We start from the raw sequence: 25,659 nt of genomic DNA, 5'->3' as shown, positions 1-25,659 counted from the left end.
TTTGATATAACTTCAGTTCTAATTATTGGATTTCAATCATTAAATCATCAGTTTGCAGGGAATAATGTCCTCTAAATATTTAGGTAGAATTATAACAGTATCATTAATTATTAATTTTTTATGGGTCATTTTGTAATTTAAAAAAAATTAATTGGTTTTCTGTGGAAATAAAAAAATCTTTTTTAACTTTAGAATAGACATACATGTACAATTCTACATAATTATTTAGATAATGACATTCTAAACACTTGGTAAAAATTTGAATCATGTAGCATAAACCGTTTTCAAGATATATCAAATTTAGTAGTTAAAGACGCTAAAAAACTGATTAGCGCACGCTAAAGTTACACTAGGCAGTGTAACCATGGTGATACTTATTGTTGAGCTATGGATAAACTTTTTGTTTATGCAAGCATTTTAATATTATTTATTATATTATTATGTAATTATTACTTAATTATTATATAATTAATATTAAGAATAATGATAATTATTATTATTATTACTAAAAAAAGTCAATGACCGGATTTTTTAAAAATATCTTCCGTATTTTTCTTAATATAGCCTAAGCACAAAAAAATATTTTATTTTTATTTTTGACCAATTTTTCTTATTTTTAGTATTATAAATAAAAAATAATAGACAAATTTAAAAAATCACTTTTTTGAAAAAAAAATTCATTATTTCAGTGCCATATCCCCTTAATACATGACATGCCTATTGTCATGTTAATAACAGGAATAATAAACTTGTAAACTAACATTGCGCCTACACTCCATTATAAATTAGTGTAACAGCTTTTCAGAATTTTAAACTGAGTTGCCACTTTTGTTTAGCCGCTGCCTTAAATTAAAATGTGGTTTTGGTATTAGGCTACCATTTTGTAAAGTTACAAAAGTTGAAATTTGGTCATGATTTATGATTACACGCATTGAAGGCATCACTTCAAAAAAATAATTTTGATAACAAAGTGATTTCTTCAAACAAATAAGAACTGAATTCTCAAGCCTCTTGTTTTTCTTTGGCCAGTTACCAGACTAACATGATTACAGTTGGTAGAATTGCTTATTCGGACGAACTTGGTCTGTGTTTTATAGTATATTGAATTAATACATTTTTTCTAACTAAAACTATTAAAAGTCCATAGATCCTTTGTTAACTATTAAAAGTTCATAGATCCTTTGTTGGGATATAAGGGTTAAACTCTTAACCTATGCAGGTCATATGAAAATATGTATAGACAGTTCAAAAGAAGTTCAAAGAACTGTCCAGTTATATTTGACTACGCACTAGTCAGTTTATATCATTTATATAACTAAAGGCAACTCTTGGCACAAACACTCGATGAATTGAAACTTTCGATAACTCAAAATAGAAGCTCAGTACGTAGTAGAGATTCTCTTAATATTTCAAAGTTTTACCATGCATTTTTAAACACTCGGTATTTCTAAATCCAAGCAGAGGGCACGTCGAATTGGAACACACAGTTAATTCCGAGTTTAGTCAGTAAAACCCTCTTTTTGAAGGGATGGATTCCTTCCTGTCAATGTCATAATAGGAAACTATGCATCCTGTTAGTGCAGGAGTTCATCCTAAATAATGTCATTGATGATGACACAAGAATCAATAGCAATCAAAAACACAGTAGCCCTCCTAACATTTTTTTGTTAACTACAGTTACTTAACTAAAAAATAAGCTGTTGTTTGCTAAAATAACTAATATAATTGTAAGGCTCAGTACCTTCGATAATACAGTATTTAAAAAATTATATATGTTGTAATTTGAAAGGTTTACTTTTATCCCGATAAATCAAAGCGCTTCAAGATTTCAAAATTCTTAAAAATTCAAATTTATTTGCTTGGCCCACCAATTTCGAATTAAATCTACTGTACTGCTCTGATCATAATAGGTTATACAATAGTTTGTCTAATCAATGTATACAAAGGTTGATAATTACCCCCTCTAGCTGTCTAGAGGTCTTATTTGAGGTAGGCCTACACATAACTTGTCAGTGATAAGACGTTTAAACATCAACGTATGTTATACGATTGTCAATATTAGGGTAGGCCTTATCTCCTGAAAGTTTCCGTTTTTACTACAAATTCATGTAACAATATGTTACACCTCTTTCTGTAGTCCTTGGGACTGTGACGTCGTCGTCCTGTAATCCAGCTACTAGGATGTCACGAATTGTGGATATTTATAGGAATGCACTGTGGATGCGATACTCCCTAGTGTGGATTAACGTCCGCACTAGTGAGTACTACGACAATCCGCAGTTCTATCCTGATAATTAGACCAATTCGTTAATACCAAGGCAAAAATGGGGTTCAGATTCCACTATAAACTGTAGGTCCCTTAGTTGCCTTTAGCCACAGACAATATAATACTTAAATAATTAAAGTGGTTTATTCCATTGTCTGTGCTTTAGCTGTATCGGCTATTAACTAACAAGACTACAAGATCGGGCCATTCATCCTACACTCATATTTAGCTCAAAATAGCTACTTTTTATGGTCACCATTTCAATTAAAAGTATTAAGTATTAAGTTCAAAATGTTAAAAAGTTGTATTTTATGTAACTGTTATGAGTTTAGATTATGTAACTAGGTTATGTAAGGTTATCTGTTTCACATTTTTCTCCCTATAACCTTTTTTTATTCATCACAATTGATGAGGAGTGCAGGATTCTTATACAGTAGAACTCCGATTATCCGAATTAATAGGGACCAGACCCCATTCGGATAATCAAATATTCGGATAATCGGAGTTTTACCGGAATTCTGAGAATTTTAAAGATAAATCCTAATTTTCGGTACTAAGTGAACTTTTAATTAATAATAAATTAAATCAGAACATTTTTACAGTTTACAATGCTCTTAGTACAAGTGTTCTATACATGTTATTAAGTTATTAGTTTAGCCAGTGTGTAATTTTGGTGTTCCATCAAAGTCCAAAATTACACACTGGCTAAATGTGTTTAATAACAATTCTTTGATATTTTGCAAAACTTATTACTGTAGCTTTACGTTTTTAAAATTGTTGAAGTAAGCGATTCGGATAATCGGAGATTCGGTTAATTGGAGTTCGGATAATTGGAGTTCTACTGTAATTGTTAAATTTATTTGTGAAAATTTTATAATTTTTCACTGACAAAAAAAAGCTAACAAACAATAATTACTACTACATTTAGAGTATTAATCCTCAAAATTTTGTAAAACTATTTTTCATCTTGAAGTGGTTTTAACTTAACCTACGGTAGGCTACTGTAGTTTAAAACTGGTTTTCGGTTCTATGTAAAAAATACAATAAATAAATATCTATTTACTTTAAGTACTCGTGAGTGACTCAATTCAATATTGATGTATTTTCTATAACATTCATCGCTGAATTTCTCTGGATTTCTCAATTGGTGTTATGGTATTATCATTTACCCACTATCAGTAGCCATTTACACCATTGACTCATGGAAGCATTGACTATACAATAGAACTAAACATTCAATCCACATTAAAGTTTTCGCAGGTTTTAAAATCAAAATTGACGAAGATGAATCAGGCTTTTGACAGTGTGTGCTGATCTAAATTAATAATTTCAGTCAAACATGCAAGTTTTTATACCAAGTAAACCTGATAGGATAGGACTACTTATTACAAGGCAGCTTCTTTTTGTCTCAGTAAAAAAAAACTAAGAAAAATAAATAAATGTTAGACAGTAGTGCTGTGAGTAGCTCATTTAACTGTGTTCCTTTTTAATGAGAAATCAGCAACAGCTAGTCCATGCAGATGGGATGTCTACTTCAATATATGGAAGTCATTGGTGTTATTCATACAACTTCTTAATTATTAATTTGTTTGCTATCTCTTCAACTTAAAACCCTCTTTTAACCAAATAAAACAATACATAGTTTATACTTCATGTATTCAGATATTAGGAAGCTATAATTTGTCCTCTTGCATTACTTGCCAAAAAGTTAAACGAATAAAAATTTAACTTTTTTACATTAGGAAAATGTACTCTAGAAAAAGATAAAACGCATATTTGGTCAACATCAACTCTCTCAAACATGCAACATACTAAGGCTTCGGCAGATTTTACTGTGAGATGAAATAATGTCTACTTGCCTTTTTCAAAGTCGACGTTTGATGGAAGTATGTCAGTTGGTTGTCTCTTCTATTATATGGATCAGTGTCAGAAGGTGAATATGTCAATGTGCATGATGTGAATGCATTATTCATCATTCAACATAGCATAGCTCTCTGGTGTCTTAAATCAGCTGATTTCCTAAGTGGATACCCTTGTTCATGGTAGAATACAAGCAAAAGATTTTCACTCATTCATTCTTGAGGAAGAACTTTTAGTATCCTAAAACTTTAGGCCAGGAGTAAACCGTGCGTAAGGTTGAAATAATAAGGGTTTAAATCATGTGTAAGCTTTTGTGGATATTTTGTATATTTTACAGACTAAAATTGATAAAATATCAAAATCTGATGAACCAATAAACGTAATATTATTAAATAGTATTCCTTGCAGGCCAGACATTCTTTAATCAATACTTTTTTTTTCATTTACATTTGCTAATGTAATAAAAATCTTCCCCAAAATTGATTGTAAAAATGTAAGAAATATACATAATGCTTTGCTTTCAATCATATAACAAAATGTAACCCATACCACACACACATAAACATAGCCATACGGCTTGAAATAGTATATTTCGTACCTAGGGCCGAAAATGAGGTTTTGCCGGCTCGAGATAGTTTTTAAGTTCGAGACGAAGTCGAGAACTTAAATCGATCGAGAGCTGCAAAACCATTTCGGCCCGTGGTACGAACACTATTTTTCACCACACTATTTCCTATTACCACTATTCACCACTATAATAATGCACACTGATAGTCAACACAACTACAACTTTAAGGTTATGTGAAGAAATAATTTGAGGAATCAGCAAAAAAAAAATAATAGTTGCTAGGCAACAGTGACAAAATTCTATTGCAATGCTATGGATTTTGATTGTGTATTTAAAATGCATTCATTAAGTAAGTAAGCGGACAGCTGATTTTGCGGCCCCGGCCTGTAAAAACCTGCTCGGTCCCCAAATTACGATGACAGCTGGCATGGCCAGCAACACGTAACTTTCAGCCACCAATTAACGTATGTAATACAGCCAAAAACATCATAGTGTGGTGAAAATATACTTTGTGATCCTAAGGTTTGTACTTAATTTTTTTGTTTTCAAGCATTCAGCGTTCCAATAGTTTAGATATTGCACTAACTCGGTAAACAATGTAGCCTATATTGTTGTTGAATTTGTTATCTGTTGTAAACTGGTTCACCACAAATTTCAGTTGATTTGTCAGTCAACAATACCTGTAATCTTGAACATTTTTAATTGTCAAAAATAGATCTCCATTTCAATCAGATTGTTAATCAGTTGTACGGTTGAGAATTTGTTAACAACTGTTAACATGTAATTAAAATAATATTTCCTCTCTTAATGGAGACACTAACACTAGAACACTAGTCTCAGAACAACTTTTGTGATCGTTGAGGTTAACTTAAACTTTATGTTTTTGAATGGCAACAAGTAGGTATTACCATAGACTAACCAACACAAGTAGACTTCTCATCCCATTTTAAATTTTGAAGCTCGTTTTTCATGTCTAGTTCGGTCTAGTTCATGTACACTGGGTGTTAGTGTCGACAACATTTTGTTTCTATTATTTTAGGGGTAATTTCTTGATTTGTGCTTTACTGTTTGGTTAAATAACTAGGGGACAATATATTGTTTATGATTAGATCGTATTATTTGGTTAAACGAGGTTTTAAATGACTGTATTAACGGGAAACAAATTGTAAAAAAAACACGACCTCTACATAAACCGTACAGAACTAACAATAAAATTGTCTTCAGCTGTTCCATTAGGATGAGAAATCTACTAAGGGAGTATGTTTTATCTATGGTATTACATACTTGAACCAAAATGTGTTATAGTTGTTTTCATTTAGTGCTAAATAGAGCATTTAGGGATGGTCTATTGTCTGTGGTGCTATGCAACAATAGCAGATATAAATGCCTAAATTGACCAGAATTTACTAAATAAAAGTACAGTAAGAACTTAACCTAGCAATAGTGGTAAGATTGGGTATCTTACTAATATTATAAATGTGAAAGTTTGTGTGTTTGTTTGTTTGTTTGATGGTTTGTTTGTTTGAAGTTCAATCACGCATTAGCTACTGGACGGATTGAGCTGAAATTTGGCATGATGATAGCTCACATTCCCGATTAACATATAGGCATATTCTTGTCTCAAAAATCCTTTCGGGCTCCACCCCAGTGGCTCTGTAGTTCCCCATGTTAACCTTATGAGTATTCATATTTGAGGGGAATTAAAGAATTTAGTGTCAGCTGTTTCAACTAAAAAAGTTGGTTCTATAACACGCAAAAGCTTTAAAAAGTTATAAGATTTACTAACAGGATGCAGCACTATATTTTTTCCAAAACAGAACTAAGCAGCAAATAAAAACTGTGATACGCAATGAAAACTAACTTTCAAAGGAGGATTGTTTACAGTTATGTTTATGTTTTTAATTTCATGAATAATTTGTGATATTTTGCGAATTTTTGATAATTTTTTTGTTTTTTTTTTTGTTTAGGTGAAGTGGTAGACTATAGAAGACTGTAAATTTAAAAAAGTAAATTCTATCAAACTGGTGTCCTCCCTCAATGCAAACGCAAAGCTTGAGTATAACTGCAATAAGCATTTTAAACATATATGCCAACCCCGTACGAAGGAGGGGTACTCTGCTAGTATATATATATTGCAAACTGTTATAGAAACATCCAAAGTTAAAATATGATAATAGCTTGTTTAAAAAGGTAAAAATCCCTACAATTTAAGATATAATCCTATTTTACGAGCATTTAGTACCTAACTTTTTAATTTAAATAAAAAAGTAGTGCAGGCGAGCATATACATTATCAAATGAAACTATGTTAAGTTAAGTCAAAACATAATGAAAATCTTTATAGCTATTAATACTTTTGAGGCATAAAAGCTACCTATTTTTGCATATTTTACGATGATTCCAGGATTGACTTTCGGATACTGGAAATTACATCCCATCTATATGGACCAGCTGTCATATATTTTTTACTAGTTTGTACCCGCGGCTTCGCCTGCGATGGTAAAACCATAAATATTATATAGGATAAGATATAACCAGAATATTACAATCATCACAATAATTGTGTATTTGGCTTCGCCAACGATCGCAGAAGTATCACTTAGGCTACAATGGAGAGACACTGCAAACTTGTATCGAGTGTCAAAAATAAAAAAAAATCATACAATTATTTCCCCCTAAAATGTTGTTCCGATAGTCCAATCATGTTGGTTTGCAAATTTGTTCAAATAAACTTATTTTTATTCAGATATTTGTAGCCTCCTAAATTTCATCAAAATTTGATACTTTTTGTTCCAGTGTAGGCCTACTGTACAATGTACATATACAAATGAATTTGAACAGATAGTGTTTTTGGACTCTGGGGACCTCAAAATAAAACAGTCCCGGGTGTAGGCCTCTTACAAATTTTGGAAACTAAAAAAAAAAAACATAAACTGGAGCTTATTGAATAGATTTTAAAACTTACTATGTTATGAATTATGGTACACCAGACCCTAACCACACAGATGGATGTAGTTGCTTTCTCTTTCTGAAAACTAAAAATAAATGCTCAAAACTGCAACTGTCTAGCCCTGGGCATTCCTTTGTAGTCTAGAATTGTACTGTACTATAATTGGAACATTATAGAATCATAATTAAGCTATGTACCTTTCACCTCTCTGTCAAAATTAAACGAGAATATCAAACTTATTGAAGTTAAAATAATGTTTTTGTGGGTTTTGTTATTAATACAGACTTAAATATTATATGGCCACGAGTGCATTTATCCGAATTGTAAGGATCACTTAGTCAATCTTAGTCTTGGAAGATTACCACAATTGTTAAATCATAAGTCGACCTGGGTTACCAAAAAAATAAACAAAATATTCACACCAATGAAAATAATGATGGTTGAAGCCAGCCAAAGTTTAGTTCCTAGAACGAGTATTCACTTTTCCCTTTTGATAACCATGAAACCCTTAATGTGGTGCTTTTGCTTCCACTGAAAACCACTTTTCAGTTAAATGCTTTATTCTATTTTTAGATTTTTTTATCAAAATTAGGAGGAAGAGGGTACAGTAATAGAATGGAGTAATTAATGATCCAATACAACTCAAATTTTCTTATTGTGCCTTTATTTTTAATTACAATAGTGTCATTAGTTAACAGAATTTATTTTATTTTTATCAGTAGGTATCTTTAAAAAATTCATTCAGTGAGGAGACAGGTCTTTCGATCAACCATTTCTTTAGCTCCTAGTGCAGCTTTTTTGCCAGTCAGCTCTCTCAAGTAGTCTAGATGGTTCTTTAGTTTACAGTCAGTGTAGGAATATTTTTTCCTCCTAGAAGGTAGTTTGGTGTATTGAAAAGACGAGCGTAGAGCTATGTCTAGTGGATGGTAGTAGTTCCAAATGTGGCATTTTTACCCGTTACTTTACTTTATTATGGAGTGCTGAAAAACATTGGTTCAATTAACTTCTACGAATTTACTGTGTATACTTACAATGAGGGTTTTCTGTGTAACATCGCTTTTTTCCGCTGTCCTACTTAACTGATTTTCACAATTGAGGTGTCATTTTAAAGCTTTAGATCCAGCGCGCCTGCGAATGGTAATGGAAAGGGCAATTTCATTAAGGACTTCGCTCTCCTTGTATTTAATTATTTCTTAAGTTCACTGGTAGGTAATCTTTCTTTACAAAAAAATGTATATGAATGAATCTAAAAGCTGATCATTCAGTTGAATGTTTAACTACATTCAGATTGTAAACAAGAGAAGACGAAACAGTAAAAAAAAAAAAAAATGGATTTCAAACAGGTTACTATTTTGATCATTGCAACCTCATTGATGTGGGTCAATCTCCACCCTCCAGTCTTTATGGTGTATATCTAGATCTTTGAAAACCCTATTAAAATGCAACATTTTTTGTATGGTTCCCCTTATGTATTTTAAAGGTTAGCCGTAGTTACAGTACTGTAATTTAAAATATCGGGACATAATGAAGTATGTTATATAAGCTAGGATTAAAAGGGGGATTTGACATGCCCGAGTGTGGGGTAGTGGTGGATATGGATATAGTGGGTTGTCTAAGACCTACTCATACAGCCAGACGGCCAGACTACCACAGTACCACACCTAACAGCCTTGTGTGGTTGTCTCCAGTCTGCCTTGTGTCCAAGGCCCCCACCACATCCGCTAACATACTACTGCCACTTCTGTGTTTAGTTGGCCAGCCAATACTATTAGACAGTGATTGGGCCCAATAAACAACTTGGCTAGGTTCTAAAATAGACATTCTGTCAACATTGGCCTGATGTGGGCAGTTTTTGCATTAAGGTCGGTATAGCTGAATTTAACTACTTAACAATTCCCCAACTGTTTCACCTCTAGTTTTTTAGGACCCAATCTCCCTTGACCATTGGACTAAAATGGAAAATGGTCCCAAAATGGCTGATCTTAGTCAGTAACAAAGCTATCAGCTCATCCTTAACTCACCATTTTAAAATACAAGGCTTAACCTAATCCGTCAGGATAAGTTCAATCCAGCGACCACAGAATTACAAATTTTAATTCTGTGGTCGCTGGTTCAATCTAATCTTCGACTTTGTTTTTGTTGTTTTGTAAGTAAATGTTCATGGATACAGTATAGAAAAATACTTTCAGGTTGTACTAGAATTTTGGGTATCGGTACTTTGCAATCAGGATACTAATTTAATCGGTCGGGCTATGTAAGGTTATTTTAGTTTTATTTCAATCATAGCATCTTTAAAAAGTATCGGTATATTCGATACAAAACTATTTTAACTTTGCCTTACTTGATCAAAAGTAGGCTGTACAACAAAATTATTGAGGGCTGGGCTGAGACTTAAAAAGTTTTGGTAGTGATGTAAATGTATTGTGTAGTCACATATCACAGGTCATTATTTTATTAAACATTTTGACCACTTGTAGGTAAATCATGTTTCATCTTTATGATGAAAACAGGCATTTGTTGTACAGCTGACCTTAATGACCCATTGTCCATGATTTTTCCTGTCTCAAACAAAGGAACTTCCTGTTCCGGTCAAAATTTGCACTATTGTATTATTTTATTACGAAAAATAATAGAACACTAATTCAAATTAGTTGACTAATAAATTGTACCTACACCCTATGGGGGCAAAGCCCTTGAGGAAATTGTCTTTTCAGTTACATTCATACCTATATTAAATTATGATTTAAAATGACACCTCAACCGTGATTATAAGTTAATTAGGTTTAGAGAAAATTGGATCTTACAGAGAAACCCCTTGTATTAAGTAAAAAGAATAGTATTAAGGGACCGAGACCGAGCCCTATAATTTATTTCCATTGAAAAAGCAATATAAAGGAAACAATCATTTTACAGTCAATGGTAAAAATCACTTGTTTATAATAGTTAAATGTTAATGTTTACTTGCATAAACATTGTTTTGACAGTTTGTTCAAATTAAAATAATTTGATTGAAGATTTTTGTTTAAATACAAATTTACATAAAATAAATATAATATTATTAAATATTTATTTCACTGCTAAGCAAAAGTTTGCTAAAGCCCGCTACACACGGTCAGTTCGGTGTGTCAGTTTGGTGTGTTCACATCGAACTGACACACCGAACTGATCGTGTGTACGCCAAATTGATGTGAGCTCACATCAAAAAACTGAACTGATGGACTGTTGAAAATTCATCATTTCGGTGTGACACACCGAACTGATGTCAGTCCGAAGTGAGCGTGTGTACCGCCGCGTCAGTTCAGTTAGTCAAATTTTGGTATTTGAGCATACGCAGCGTCATTATATAACTTATACCATAGATAAAACACACTTCCTTAGCAGAATTCTCATACTTAAGAATAAGCTGAAGAATATTTATTTGTTAGTTCTGTCCGGTGTACTGTAGATGTAATTTTTTGTTTACAGTTTGTTTATTGTCATTTAAGTCATATACAATTCACAACAAATAATAACTTTAGTAATCATATAATTCTTTTAGGTATTGTGGGAAAGGTGAAAGAGATCCATCTCATCACCAACAAATCTGTCCTGTGTAGGAAAATAAACATTTTTATGAAAATACATTCGAACGAGTACGACTTCCCAGGAAGGGAAGCGTACCTGGGAGGATTTCACCCCCAGGTAGCACGTTGAACTGACACACCGAACTGACCATGTGGATGCAAATGCTGCGTTCAGTTAGAAGTGACAGTTAGAAATGAACACACCAAACTGACACACCGAACTGACCGTGTGTAGCGGGCTTAACAATCGCCTCTTATACTTCGGGGGTTAAGTTTTGGTAGCAGAGAGCCAATTAAAATAATCAGTTTGATCAGAACTATTTTTCCCTATATCGAGTAATCTGCAGTGTAAATAGTAAAAACTTATATTTTTCCCTTCTTACTGTATATTGTAATTAGCTAGTATACTGTGGATGGCTATTAAAAACACAAGTCTTTCATTTACTATTTCCGGTATTTTGTTCGACTAAGATAGTGGCAACCCATAAGGCCAATGTTAAATTTTAAAATCAGTTGTGTAGCGAAATACAAATTTTCCTGAGGTAATGGATGTCATCAATCACAGTTTTTGGCCAGTAAAAAATTATTTACAACGTTTGAAGGAAATTGTCGAAGCCGTTTTTGAGATATTTGTGCAAGCATACTTAGAAGCAAACATTGCTCAATATAAGAGTATAGAATAGAAGATTTGTCATCATTCTATGTATGAAAATATAGATATTTTTTATACAGGTAACCTTAATGACTACTGTTGATTTAAAATCCATCAAAACATAAAATTTTTCCTAGATACCAAATGAGCAAACTTCACAATCAATAGGTGCATTATTGTAAAATTGTATTCCAAGTAATTATAGAACATTATTTAGTTGAAATAAATTGCTCATTAAAAAGTAAATTTTAAAACCATGATAGAAACTATGACTTCTAATGAGAATTACTGGTCTATGAACAAATTGTAGGCTAATTGAGAAAAACAATAATGTTATAGTTTTTTTTTATTTATTTTTTTTTCCTAGGACGCTAGGCACGCGCCTGGGATTGTTTTTCACATTACTTCAGGCTAGACCTAGGGGTTGCGGCATTATCACTAATATAAAATCCACCGGTGACTTGGCGGGGATCGAACCCCTGACCTCAAGGACTCAAGTCCTGCGCTCTAACCACTAAGCCAGCTCACTCCCCCAATAATGTTATAGTAGTTTACACAACAATTGCGTCAAGATAGTCTTAAAGACACAAGTAGAAAATAAAAGGTACCTACAATTAATTCTTGGTGAGTGCCTTAAAACTTCTTAAAGTGTCTTAAAGGCTATCCACGCGAGTTGCGTACAATACTTTACCTAGGACCGTTTTTAATTACTTACAATTACTGCTCACAATGTCTAAGAGAGGTTATGTATAACCTCTCATAGCCACTGATTGTGATGCAACAACTTATCATTTGTCATTATTGTATTTATCATTTAAACCATTACAATTTTACTTCTTTTCGCTTAATCCTTGAACCTCATTGGTCCAAACTTGTACTGTTAAATAACAAAACAATGCTGTATTAGTAGTTTGCGCAACGATTTTGTAAAGATAGTGTTAACGACACAAGTAGAAAATTTAAGGTACGAGCCTTGCTCAAAAACTTTGACGAGTGTCGTCAACACTATTTACGCGAGTTGCGTACACTACTTAACCTACGACAGTGTTTTGATTACTAAAAATCACTACTCATAACTTCTAAGAGAGTTTAGGCCTATGATTGCGTTTATAACCTCTCATTGCCACTGACAATGATGCAACGAAAAATTGAACCAAACACTAATTGCACCACTCAATAATTAGAAATTGGCCCGAACATCTGATTAGTTGAAGTTTGAATCATTACAATTTTACTTCTTCTCTCTCAATCCTTGAACCTCATTGGTCAGTTACCGGTATTTTTAAGTAAAACAATGTTGTTATGAATGTAAATAATGTTGTTATGTGAAACTTTTCAATTCCAAGTTTCTGAAACGGCTACTTTAAAAAAACGGTCGAAGGTAAAGTAATTAAACAATCCTGTTAAGTGAATATTTAAAATTTAAAAACTGAATTGAAAAGACTAGTTTAAAAACAGTCGTAGGTAAAATGATATTCAAACCTAATATTTTAGTGTGATTATTTGTATCAAGACGATAAGTATCGTTAGCTATAATGCTAATCCGAAATCCTATTACATGCTTAATAGTTGTTTGCGCTTGTTTGTACCAGCAACTTGTCAATCAAATACTGTCCAGCATGTAGTTATATAGCTGGTAGATACGGTTTTAGAGGAGTTCCAAAGGTTGCCATCTCAACCTTTGTTGCTCACCAGCAACTTGTCAATCAAATACTGTCCAGCTTGTAGTTATATAGCTGGTAGATACGGTTTTAGAGGAGTTCCAAAGGTTGCCATCTCAACCTTTGTTGCTCACCAGCAACATGTCAATCAAATACTGTCCAGCATGTAGTTATATAGCTGGTAGATACAGTTTTAGAGGAGTTCCAAAGGTTGCCATCTCAACCTTTGTTGCTCACCAGCAACTTGTCAATCAAATACTGTCCAGCATGTAGTTATATAGCTGGTAGATACAGTTTTAGAGGAGTTCCAAAGGTTGCCATCTTAACCTTTGTTGCTCACCAGCAACTTGTCAATCAAATACTGTCCAGCATGTAGTTATATAGCTGGTAGATACGGTTTTTAGAGGAGTTCCAAAGGTTGCCATCTCAACCTTTTGTTGCTCACATAAATTTAAAACATTGCAGTCTGCTTTCTGGTCACACAAAAAATCCATATTACAAAGCAAACTTATTTTACTGCACACTATTTTTAAACGTTACACTATTATTATCATGATATTTGAGGCAGCAACGCCACCTGTGTGAAGTACAATCATTTTTCACATTCCTTCTCTGTGCAAAGAGTAATTCTCTGTGTTATCTCCAGTACGTGACATTATCTTAGCTCGGACTGACAATATGCTTCACAAGTGTAGAAATACACATACAACAAATAGATCACTCACTACCTGACCTGTCTAGCACTTTAAAATTATTTGCGAAAATGGTTAAGGTTTAGGTGTGACCTCTGTAGTATGAACATTATAAAGCTGAATAAATGGTATCAGCTTTCTTGACACATACTTTCTCCCATTAGCTTGTTAATAACCCTTATAGTGGTGGGAGTAACTGTGATATTTTATTAGTATAATCAAAAAAATTTCAATAAATTTTGGATGGTAATTTTTACAGTAACTGGGGTTGAATCATTTTGTTCAGAGATAAAAAGCATATAGGCCTAACGTAAGCATTTAAATCAAAATACATAGTTCCAACAATTTTTCTGAAAATCTGTCTGGTAATCTGTTGTGTTTGTGTTTTTCTTATTTTATGGTATTTTATTTTTTTTTATGAAAAATTCAAAATTTCACAAAAAATAAAATAAAAAATCCTGATTAGTGATTGTTTTTTTTTATTAATATTGTATGAACCCTCATACATGAGCGTTCATACAATATTTCATCAAAATAGGACCATCGGTGTACCATAGGTCAACAGGTGTAGTCTGTAGCTTTACACAATAACATATATCAGACATAAAGGCATTACTTGATAAACCCAAATAAATGCGATATTTCCACCAAAAACTCGTAGCTCATAGGCCTAAGTGTTGATGAAAATAATGCATTCTATACTATGTAGGTTTAGGAAGAGAAAGAAAAAAAAATTGATAACTAGATGATGATTCTTTTGGCCTCAGGCTATATCCTTGATATACCATCTTGTAAGAATGATGTGTTGGCCAAAAAATCAGCTGGTTTTAGTCAGTTAAGTGTCAAAGTGAAAACACTAGAACAATAATTTGTTATTGTGTCAGTGTCATTATTGTTTTGTACAACAACTATGCGCTTTGTATGAATTCCAAGGTCGCTAGGTAAATCACAAAAAAAAGAGTATGAAGCTCAATTTAAAGATTTAAAATTTTACCCGGCTTTACTTTTATGTGTTTGATCAATGTTCTTAACCAAAGACTCAGACGAATACTGCCTTCCGACTGTAATCCCAGCACACTTACAGTGAAATTCCGAATGAATAACTCCTAAGTATTATAGGTCCTGTATCTTTGAAAATACGAGATGTATTTCGTGTTATTTTAGTGTACTCATAACTATCTATAGTCTATCAAAACTTTTACTTCTATACAGAATATTTCACTCTTTTTGGCCACAAGAAACCTTTGCTACTTGTCTACCCATTAGTAGTCCTCTTGAAATCATTGTATAGTGTGATTCATAATGGTAATTCTATTGAATGTCATCATGATTAAGATTGGTGTAGCTCAATACTCTGTAGGCCTATACTGACTGAAATCCAGTTTGAGGTGAATCGGTGGCTTAGTCGGTAGCGCCACGGACTTCGGATCCAAGTCAGCAATGTCGAGGGTTCAGATCCTGGTACCTGCCCCTGCCATCATTTTTTATCAGTACAGTTTACCGTTGTACTGTACCGGCTTATCCCTTGCTTTGCTGGATATGTTCTACGCACAGGTTCTACGCACAGGCCTCACTGGCTTATTGAGGGGGGGGGGGGACGTAAGGTAAAAGCATCGATCTCTATTATTATAGAGATCGATGGGTAAAAGAGGCTGCCAACCTCAGAAGAAAAGAATCAAGTCAGTGGGTATAATATCCTACTCACTATTTTTAATGGTTGCTAATTCACTACTGTTTCCCCGTTTTCTATAGATCTCCAATAAGTGAGTAAGCCTATTCCTGGTACCTACTTGTGTTATCATTAGTAATCATACCATAGTCATCATTGTATGATAGTTTTTGCTACTCACTTACATACATCTCAATACCCTAGTCGAATTTAAGTTTTTTTTTTTTTTTTCAGACCACCAGAGGAGATAAGCAGTTTTGAAAGATCTAGTCACTTTTACGAACGTGAGCGGGAACGGAGGGATGGTGATGCATATCTGCGGCGTGCATCATCAACGTACCACGTGCCTGCCGCAGAACCCCTGCGCGGGAGGACGCGGGACCGACACTACCGCAACGGCCCATACGCTCCCATCATTGAGAGGTGAGTGTCCATGGACTAGAAGCACTGCTTTGAAGTAAAGTTATTGACGAGTCTTGAATCCAACAATGTCACAACATAACGCTATATGCCACTAAAACTAGACACATCTAGGAGGTTTTTACCAGCTTTTCGCAGAATGCAAGCACATACTTTAATTATTGTCATAAACCGAATGATGTCCCTTATTTTCTGTTCTCGGTTTTGTAGTATATACAAAACATTCAGAATCATTGAATTTCCCCTTCAGAGCCTGTTCAAAGCCTCATCTTGAACAAGCACCAACGACCCATACATTATTCATCCCTATCTGTATAGAAGGGATACAATAATTTATGTATTCCAACTCTTTATTATGTACCTACAATTTACTGTTCATTGTAAATTTATACATAAAAGATGTTACAAAGTGACCGATTCCATCTACCACACTAGACATAGGCTCAATCGGAGACTCCTTTTTGACTTTTCAAGGTTTAGTAAAGCGTTGTCGATACAAACCTTGGTCATCGATTAGCCAAAAGGGTGATAAATTAAAAATTCTAAATTAAATCACGATCCAATTGTAAGTTCAGTAAACGACTATTAGCCAATGTGAATAAATCTCGTCTGCTTTGGCCATGCTATTTCATCAAGATTCAAACTAATTATGTTTTACCAAACAAAATATGAATATTAAAGAAGTTAAATTAGGTGTAAATGAATTGTGTTTACCTTGTCATTATGGAGTTGGAAATGCAATTATATCTGAAATTTTTAAAATAACTGAAGCTATCACAAAATATGTGGATAAACCATGTAATTGGTGAAAATCCGTTAAAAATACATGTAAAACTAAATTACAACTTTATCAAAGTAAAGCAATGTAGGTATCTCACATTAACTCCCGTTAATTGCCAATAGTCTGAAAAATCACTAAACCAAACACCCCAATCCTCAATAGTTTTGGCCAAAAACCTCTCCCTCATTCTTATCTCTTACACTGACATTTATTCTTGTTTATTTCCAAATACATTTATGAATCCAGCCATTGGATCAGTATGAAGGATTTTTAAAATTTGATATAAAACTGCAAAAAATCCTACTTCTGACCTAAAATTATATTGCATTGAGTATTGGATATCCTCATTTTGTGCAATTGCATTTTGCATTTTGTTTTTTTTATGTATTAATAGCCCTTGCTTAAAACACAGTTAACACACATACTTGAGACACCATTATTAGTTTGGTGAGTTAAAGCACATATTCAATGAACTAAACAGTTACTATACTCCCATATCTATCTACATAACACCACATCAATTGGATCTGTTGGAACTCCCAATGTTTAGGAGATAGAAATCCACAGGAGTTCCTAGGGCTTCATTTATTCTCGCTTATGTGCGAGGCATGTTTTTTAAGTAAGTACCGTTTTTAAATTTCTACGTTCCAGCGCTGCGATTGACATTTTGGACATTTGCGCTGTATATGTGCATCTATTGGCAAGCCCTAGCCGGAAATTCGACAAAAATCGGCCGTGTTTACATCCGGTATCGAGCATTCAAAATGGTGCCGCCAATTGAGACTGCCGCCGACTTTGAAGTGCGCGCTGTAATTAGATTTTTAAGTGCTAAAGGTGTAAAAGCCATTGAAATTTATCAACAGATTAGTGAGGTGTATGGCGAGAACATTTATGAGTGCTGGAATGGGACACAAGTGGGTAAGGGCATCTAAAGAAGGCCCCACCAACGTTCATGATGAGCAACGCCCTGGGTACTGGGGACAGTGACGCTGCCCAGTGCATTGCTCATGATAGACGTTGGTGGGGCCGTCTTTAGATGCCCTTACCCACTTGTGTCCCATTCCATCACTCATAAATGTTCTCGCCATACACCTCACTAATCTGTTGATAAATTTCAATGGCTTTCACACCTTTAGCACTTAAAAATCTAATTACAGCGCGCACTTCACAGTCGGCGGCAGTCTCAATTGGCGGCACCATTTTGAATGCTCGATACCTGATGTAAACACGGCCGATTTTTGTCGAATTTCCGGCTAGGGCTTGCCAATAGATGCACATATACAGCGCAAATGTCCAAAATGTTAATCGCAGCGCTGGAACGTAGAAGTTTAAAAACGGTACTTACTTAAAAAACATGCCTCGTACTTAAAGTATGTGTTTCATTTTGGTTTCACTCTCAGGGCTGAGTTTAAATATTTCCGAATTGTATAACCTTTAAACAATCACTTGAATACCAATATTGTAGTAGGAGTCCCAATGAACTATGAGTAACTGTAGGCAACAAGTGCTCTGTGCACAGTTTGGCAACGCTGTAGACCCTAGCTGAGCTGTTATTGATTTCAGTTCCCCCTGGTGCCTCCCCCTCACCCCTTCCTGACTCACCCCTTTCAACCTCCCCCACAATGCCTTTCATTTATTTATCACCTAATCAAAAATAAACCATTCCCCATAGCCTTTGCTGTTTTCAATTAAAGTTTGAAAACTGGGGTTAAGGGGGTTTTGCTTGGTCTGGTAGGTTAAGCATTGCAATGTGTTTGGGCCTCCCTTTGAATCAGAAAGGCTGATATTCTTCCCACTATAATCTTCCTATGTGACCCCAACAATAACAGTTAAATTCTTTCCAGATAAACTGTAGATCCTAGAACTATGTTAGAGAACTGGATTTACCAGAATTTTAGTGTGATATACTGTTAAAAATTATGATTAGTGACCAAGCACTCTTAAGGAATCTGGAGAGACAGCCACTGTAAGCAAATCAAGTACTTTAATCCCTTCTCGGCCAGATCTTGTGCACTTGCCTAAGACACTTCGTAGAAGATGCCCCCAGAGGCTTACTTAAACATAACATAAACTGTAAACAATGAGGATATATTATTTTTTTGTTTCACCTTCTTTTAGGTACCACACACTTTTTATGTATCCTCTTGTCTGAGTGTTCTTAAACAGGACTATAGAATTGAACATAAGAAACATCATAAAAAAAAAAATAGTTAATTTGTTTGTGTGTGTTTAAATGGGGTATTAGGATAGGGTTATATTAGGCGTGTTTGATTAGTTAAAATTATAATCCCTAGGGTTCAAAGGGTAAAAAACTAAAACATTCACATTCATTTATCATTTGGAAGTAGGGAAGTTTTGTAAATATAATACAGTTTGTTAGCAGTAATTTATGGTAGGCCTATATAAATTATAAAGATACTAAACATTTGACCAATTTCTAGTTGTTTTGCTTTGGTCATAAGAGAAGCATGTAACTAAACTTTCATTTGTATACTTGACATCTGCTGTAACTACTTCACTTGGGCTTTGAGGTCTCCAAATCCAAAGTTATTCCTAGAGGGCGACATTGTAAATTTTTGGAGCAAGGATAGGCTAGTCATACAGGGTGTTTATAAAAGAAATTGTAGAAATTGTCAATGTCCATCAAACTAGGCATATCTTCCTTTAGATGAATCTTCTCAACTTGTTTACTGTTAATTTTCCCCTATTGAGAAAAAATTGGCAATGGAAAGACAGTTACTGTAGATAAACACGGTAGCAGCCAACCTGAAGACCGGGAATTGTACGTAAATTATGTTGAACAGGAAAAAGACAGTGAGTTGCACTATGCGCCTCCATTCATTGACGGCGTTTTATTGGTTCCTTTTTAACGTCATAAGAAAATTGCGATCACGGGTGATCGTGGGAGATGATCATGGAATCTCCAAGACCGAGTAATAAGGCCATGTAATATGGAGACAACATCATGGATGGAAAGTTTGAATCCATCCCAGTCTGTGGCAGAGATTGTTGAGAGGGGCCTAAAATAAACGCTCGAAGCTCGGGTGGATGTTCACAGTATACGAATCTTCATGAGTTTCATCTTAGATCAGGAATGTTGATACTTTTTACTTATTTTGACAGTGGCTACTAGAACTAAGCCATTCTAAATGGGGGTTCAGACTCATTCAATTATTTAACTGCAATTGAAAAACTTAAATTCTGTAAATTCCTATTCTCTTCCTTACTAGCCACAAATGATATCCATCTGGCTTCATCATGATTAAATTATCGTTCAGATCAGTACCACTATTATTTACAAAAAAAAACTAATTTGTATTATTTGTTTACAGCGTGGTGAGTCGACAACCTCCCCACCACAGGAGTGTCGGGTCAAGTTGGAGCTATGACTCGTCCTCACGCTACCCTCCGCCCTCTACCACCCCTGATGTGTACGGTGACGACCGTCGAGACCTCACGCCAGTGGTCGTCGTGCACAAGAAACACGCCAAGTCTAGGTAAGTTCATTCAGAAGCTTCATGGCTATTGCTTAGTTTTACCAGTGGTCTGCCACAAGGTCGCATCATAGTGACAAGAAGTTGTATGTCAGAATTGCTGGAGTGTTGGTGTAGACTATTGAAGTGGATATGTGTGATCAAACAACTAATATTGTCTTAACAACTAATATTGGCTTAATACTTATATTGTCACATAAATAATATGTTGGATCTTCAGATAATTGAATATCAATGTGGTCAACTGTACTCTGGTGTTACACCTTGAGCCTTAAAAAAATCAATACGAGTACCTATCTGAAGTATCCGGTGTTTTAATTGAAAAATTGCTTTAAACTTTCAAGAGTTTTTTGACAGAACATAATATTAAATATTGCATTCACCTTACAGTCCTTACAGTAATTGAATTAATTGCTTTCCAAACAATAACAGGCCGCTACAAAATTACTTTGATGTTCCACTCCATTCTTTACTTTGGTTAGAATCAGACAGATATAAGGGTTTTGCTTGTAAGAGTTTTAAATTGTTTCTTGTAAACGGAAACCACTGAAATTGGTAACTTTTCATCTTAAATTTGTGCGTCCACCTATCTACAAAATAAGAGATAGACCTCTTAAGCAAGGAAAACGTACTCTCTGTCATTGAACCCCTTCTTCAAAAAGCATAATTTTTTCATTAGGCTGTAGGTAGTTTCAGTATGTTAGATTGTGTTATTGTTAGTAGTAACCAATGAGTAACCACTTTAAAATTCTTGGTTTGAAATATTTTTTTCCCCTAGCCGGTATCAGTAATCAATTACAGTTGGTAGTCCCAGTAGCATAAGTGTCCTAATCAGTAGATTCAATAGTTTTGATATTGTACAACAAGTTACAACTGATTTTTCCCCGCCAGCATAACTTTTCCCAAATTGATAAAAGCAATACTTCAATGTAGATAGCATACAAGTAGTAGGTAGTTTCAGTAGGTAGGTTAGATTGTGTGTTGTGTGTCGCTAGTTACCGATGAATAACCCCTTGTTCTAACAGAAGGTGTTACAGATCGGGGTCCAACGGCAGTGAGAGCGGTTCCAACTCCTCCAGCGTGTCTAGGTCGAGATCCAGCTCTAGCTCCAGCCAATCAGGGAGCAGCAGTTGTAGCTCAGCCTCCTCATCACCCACCTCCGACAAGTCCTGCTCCACCCATAGGTAAGTTGTTGTGAGAAATCCATGAAAAAATAGTAGTCGCAATTACATAGGTAGGAACTCAGTAGAATTGTACATTGAATAGTGTCATTAATGAAAAATTAAATGTTACACATAGCCAATAACAATATAATCAAGGTAGGGTTGTGGATGTCTGATTTCGTGAGAAATCATCTAGGGTGTTGCTTAGATCGTAAAAAATTATCACTGATTTTGGCATGGTCACAGGAAATCATCACTTACGTTGCCACAGGCGCAGGCAATCATCACAATGTTGCCGCGATTGTGGGAAATCATAAAAAATTTTACTTCAATCAAAATCATCACAGATGTGGCTCCGATCGTGATAAATCATGACAGAATGGTTTTCAATTTACTAGGAGGTATAGAAAAGTTTTGCTTATTTTGAGTTTTGTCCTGGAAGATTTCAAATTTGAACTTAGAAAACCTGGAATTTACCTTGAATTTAGTTTGACGGGACCCTGGACACGTTGATTTTATACCCCATGAGGCCATGGGCGTCTGCAAGATTTAGATCAGGGGGGTGCAAAATATAACAAAAATCCAATGGCCCCCGGAAATTTTTTGATAATATGGCGTTTTAAAACAAATTTTTGTAATATACTTTTAAAAACGTCTAATTAATTAAAGTAATCAGAGATTACTAGCTATTACTTTTTACCTAATTTGTTCAGCCCCGGTTACCCATGCAATGAGGTTTAGGGTTCTATCCAGAGTGATATTTTTGACGTTTCATGTTTAAATAGCCTTTTGAACCTTTTAAATGTGCTCTAATAACGTGCAAAAATAATTTAATCAATTGAGGTTAGTTTTTATCTAGAAAGCAGTATTTAAAAAAGTAATAGGCGTCATAGCCGAAAATCCTAACTTAACCTACATCCCGTTTTCCCAATCTTGGCATGAAAATCCTACATGTTAAACTCTGGTTGTCACACCTATTCAAAGTGTTAGGTTTTGTTTTCTACTGAAACAATTTAATTGTTTTGAAGCCATCATTAGAAATAACATAGTAAATAATGAAAAAACTAAAAACCAAACAATGAACAAACAATTCATGTCCTCTCAGCCACAGTTCTTGGCTCACTTTTTGACTAAAATGTGAGGGCTTATCAGCGTGCTTAAAACCCAGAAAGAACCACTGCCTTGAGTAATGGTCTTTTGAGTACTAACAGGGGCAGGAAAAGGGGTTGTTTTGACAACGGTGTCCAACCGTTATAGTGAACTAGCAAGCGATTTCTTTGTACTATACTAGTCCATAGGAAGGGTAATCGAGACTACAGTAGTTTGTAATACTATTTGAGTGTTAGGGACGTAACTGTTATATTTAGTAAAGATCTATTTTTTAACTTAGTAGTATTGTAAATACACCGAAAACGTATTATATTGATTGTGGTTGTGTTTGCAGTCACCATGGGTCGCTGCGTAGTGGTGTGACACTACAGTCAGCTGTGTCCACCCCTCACACCAACAACTCTAGTCCAGCTGTACACAGTGACGACAGACGACCCCTGGCAATCTGTGTCCGCAACCTACCCGCCCGCTCTAGTGGTCAGTCTGAACTTCTCTCTATACCTGTCAACGTTTACCTATAGAAAGATGTGTCCAGGTCCAATAGTGGCCTGCAAGTTGATGTTGACAAATCTAGGAGAAAGTGCACATATTGGCGACACTGTCATGATAATTGAAAATAATAAAATACCCTGTACCTTAAGCTTGGTTCCTAGGCGGTGAACGCGGAGAGCCAAGTGCCAAGAAGCGTTTTCAGTGGTGGTCCCCTCCGCTTTTAGGAAACAGTAACATAGAAACTATGACATGAAAAGAGCAGTCTCCGGTTTCGGGCCTAGGAAAACCCAGCTTTAAGCTTTGAAATAATATTAGAAAACATAAAATTTAATTCATTGAAAGAAAAGTGTTCATTAGAAATTGCTGTTATCAGTTTTTTCATCAGAAACTTAAATCATGTAATGTTTTGTAGAAGTACAGTGTGAATTGATTTTGGTGTCTTCCATAGTTAGTTTAACACTTGGTTAAGCTGTAAGCTGTAGGCTACACTCAATTTTTTGTTTATTTATAATTTAGTCCACTAACGTAATGTTTGTGTTGACAGATACAAGCCTCAAAGATGGTTTGTTTCACGAGTACAAGAAACACGGCAAGGTGACATGGGTGAAGGTGGTGGGCCAGGGCTCTGACAGGTATGTACAATAAAATACCAACAGGGTCAAAAATAAGAAATTTAGTGAATATAATTTAGTGAAATAAGAAATTATAATTTTTTTTGTTCTAATACCAAGGGGATTTTTAAATTTTTTTTTTACTCCTATAGTTTCTTGCCTGGTATTGTTTTCCATATTACTTCATGCTAGGTTTAGAAGGGCGCGGCATTATCAATGTTTTTCACGCTTAGTGATTGAAAATCTGGAAGTCATACATTTCATTACGAGACTTCATTGGAGGCACATTTACTCTGTTTTGAAGTTTATTATGATTTATTAGCTAGAGTCAAATTTGTTTGTAGGAATGGCTAAATTTTATGGTTTTAATACAAGTGTAAACAATGTGAATTCCAAAATTTCAACTATCATTATTGTGGGACTGATTATCTGGGTATTTTTGTAAACAAAATGAAAAATTTGAGTTAAAGAAGTTTAAAGCTAGTTCCAATTCCATTACTGAAATATGGCACAGCCATGAAACAAAATCACCTTGTCTCGTATTTATACTGAAACAGTTTTTTCCTTACAAACTCTTATGTTTGTTGTTACTTTTATCGATAATATTGTGTTCTCCTTAACAGGTACGCGCTTGTCTGCTTCAAGAAGCCGGACGATGTTGAGAAGGCGCTGCTCGTGTCCCATGATAAGCTGTTCTTCGGTTGCAAGATCGAGGTGGCGGCATACCAGGGTTATGACGTGGACGACAATGAGTTTAGGTTAGTGGCGCTCTTGAGCCAGAGGTTTGTGATGTATAGTGAGGCTAAGTGAAAGTATATTAAGTTAATTGACATATTGAACTTAATGAATTAACTTAATACTTTCAGTACGTTGATTGAGAATGAATACCAAAAACAGGAAACATGATGTTTATATTATATACTCTTCATGGGATAAGGTTTTTCTGAGTTCAGGGTGTCTAGTGGGCATTTAAGTGAGGGAACTCTGAATCGACTTACCAAACAAAATTACACAAAACAAAAATTAGTTAAATTAGTTAGTGGCTTAGTGTCGCACTTCGATGACACTATTTTAAATTTTTCATTGTTCAGGTCCTCAGAAGATAATGAAATAACAATGACAAATAACCTAATGAGGGACTGAAATTAAAGGAATTTTTGCTTGTGCATATTACAAAGAACTGTGTTGGTAAAAGGTTATTGAAAATCACAGATTTGTTTTTTAAGGAACTGCTTAGACAGCTTGGTATTTTTCATAAAACTCTTAATTTCACTTTCTCGACTGTAAAGAAAAAAATAGATGAGCTGCATAAGGTAATAAGTGTGACCTTTCCCCGACATTCATCAGTTTTCATTTTACCTTCCTAATTGTTTTCCTCAGTTTTTTGTCTATAATTTATTTGTTTGAATATTTTTTTTTCAGTTGTATATTTTTAATTTTGTGTACAAAGTATTTGGGGTTTTTTTAGTAGCATTTGATTGATGGAAGTTGCATACAAAATTTAAAATAGTGAAAAGTAAAGTTGAGAGATTATTTAACAATGTGCCTGTAATGTGAAATGGAAAAGACCATATCTCTATTTGATGGTAAAACTAAATTTACATTCTCGTTAGCTTTACTAATTTTGCAAAGAGTTATCTGATTAAAAATTAATAGTTTGCTAAACAGTATTGGTTGTTTTATAAACAGGTTTTGGATTTAGAGATAT

The 25,659-nt window shown here is 34.5% G+C and overlaps 1 protein-coding gene across 8 annotated transcripts in view; it reads left to right on the top strand.

The window, feature by feature from the left end:
- LOC128990556 (protein split ends-like) overlaps nt 1–25,659 on the top strand; it is a 101,031-nt gene that overhangs the window by 49,932 nt on the left and 25,440 nt on the right. For 5 of the 8 annotated variants that reach the window (XM_054412971.1, XM_054412974.1, XM_054412977.1 and 2 more), the window contains exons 3-8: nt 16,115–16,303; nt 20,414–20,578; nt 21,601–21,759; nt 23,183–23,325; nt 23,885–23,972; nt 24,575–24,709. In XM_054412971.1, coding sequence (XP_054268946.1) covers nt 16,115–16,303; nt 20,414–20,578; nt 21,601–21,759; nt 23,183–23,325; nt 23,885–23,972; nt 24,575–24,709 — 879 coding nt within the window. The remainder of the gene's footprint in view (nt 1–16,114; nt 16,304–20,413; nt 20,579–21,600; nt 21,760–23,182; nt 23,326–23,884; nt 23,973–24,574; nt 24,710–25,659) is intronic. The other 3 variants (XM_054412978.1, XM_054412975.1, XM_054412973.1) reach the window with 1 other exon arrangement.

This window comes from Macrosteles quadrilineatus, unplaced genomic scaffold (assembly GCF_028750875.1).
Source record: "Macrosteles quadrilineatus isolate MER2022 unplaced genomic scaffold, UCM_ALF_1.0 Scaffold_3__2_contigs__length_128488019, whole genome shotgun sequence".
NCBI classification, from domain to species: domain Eukaryota; kingdom Metazoa; phylum Arthropoda; class Insecta; order Hemiptera; family Cicadellidae; genus Macrosteles; species Macrosteles quadrilineatus.
This window is presented reverse-complemented; position numbering and strand designations above follow the sequence as displayed.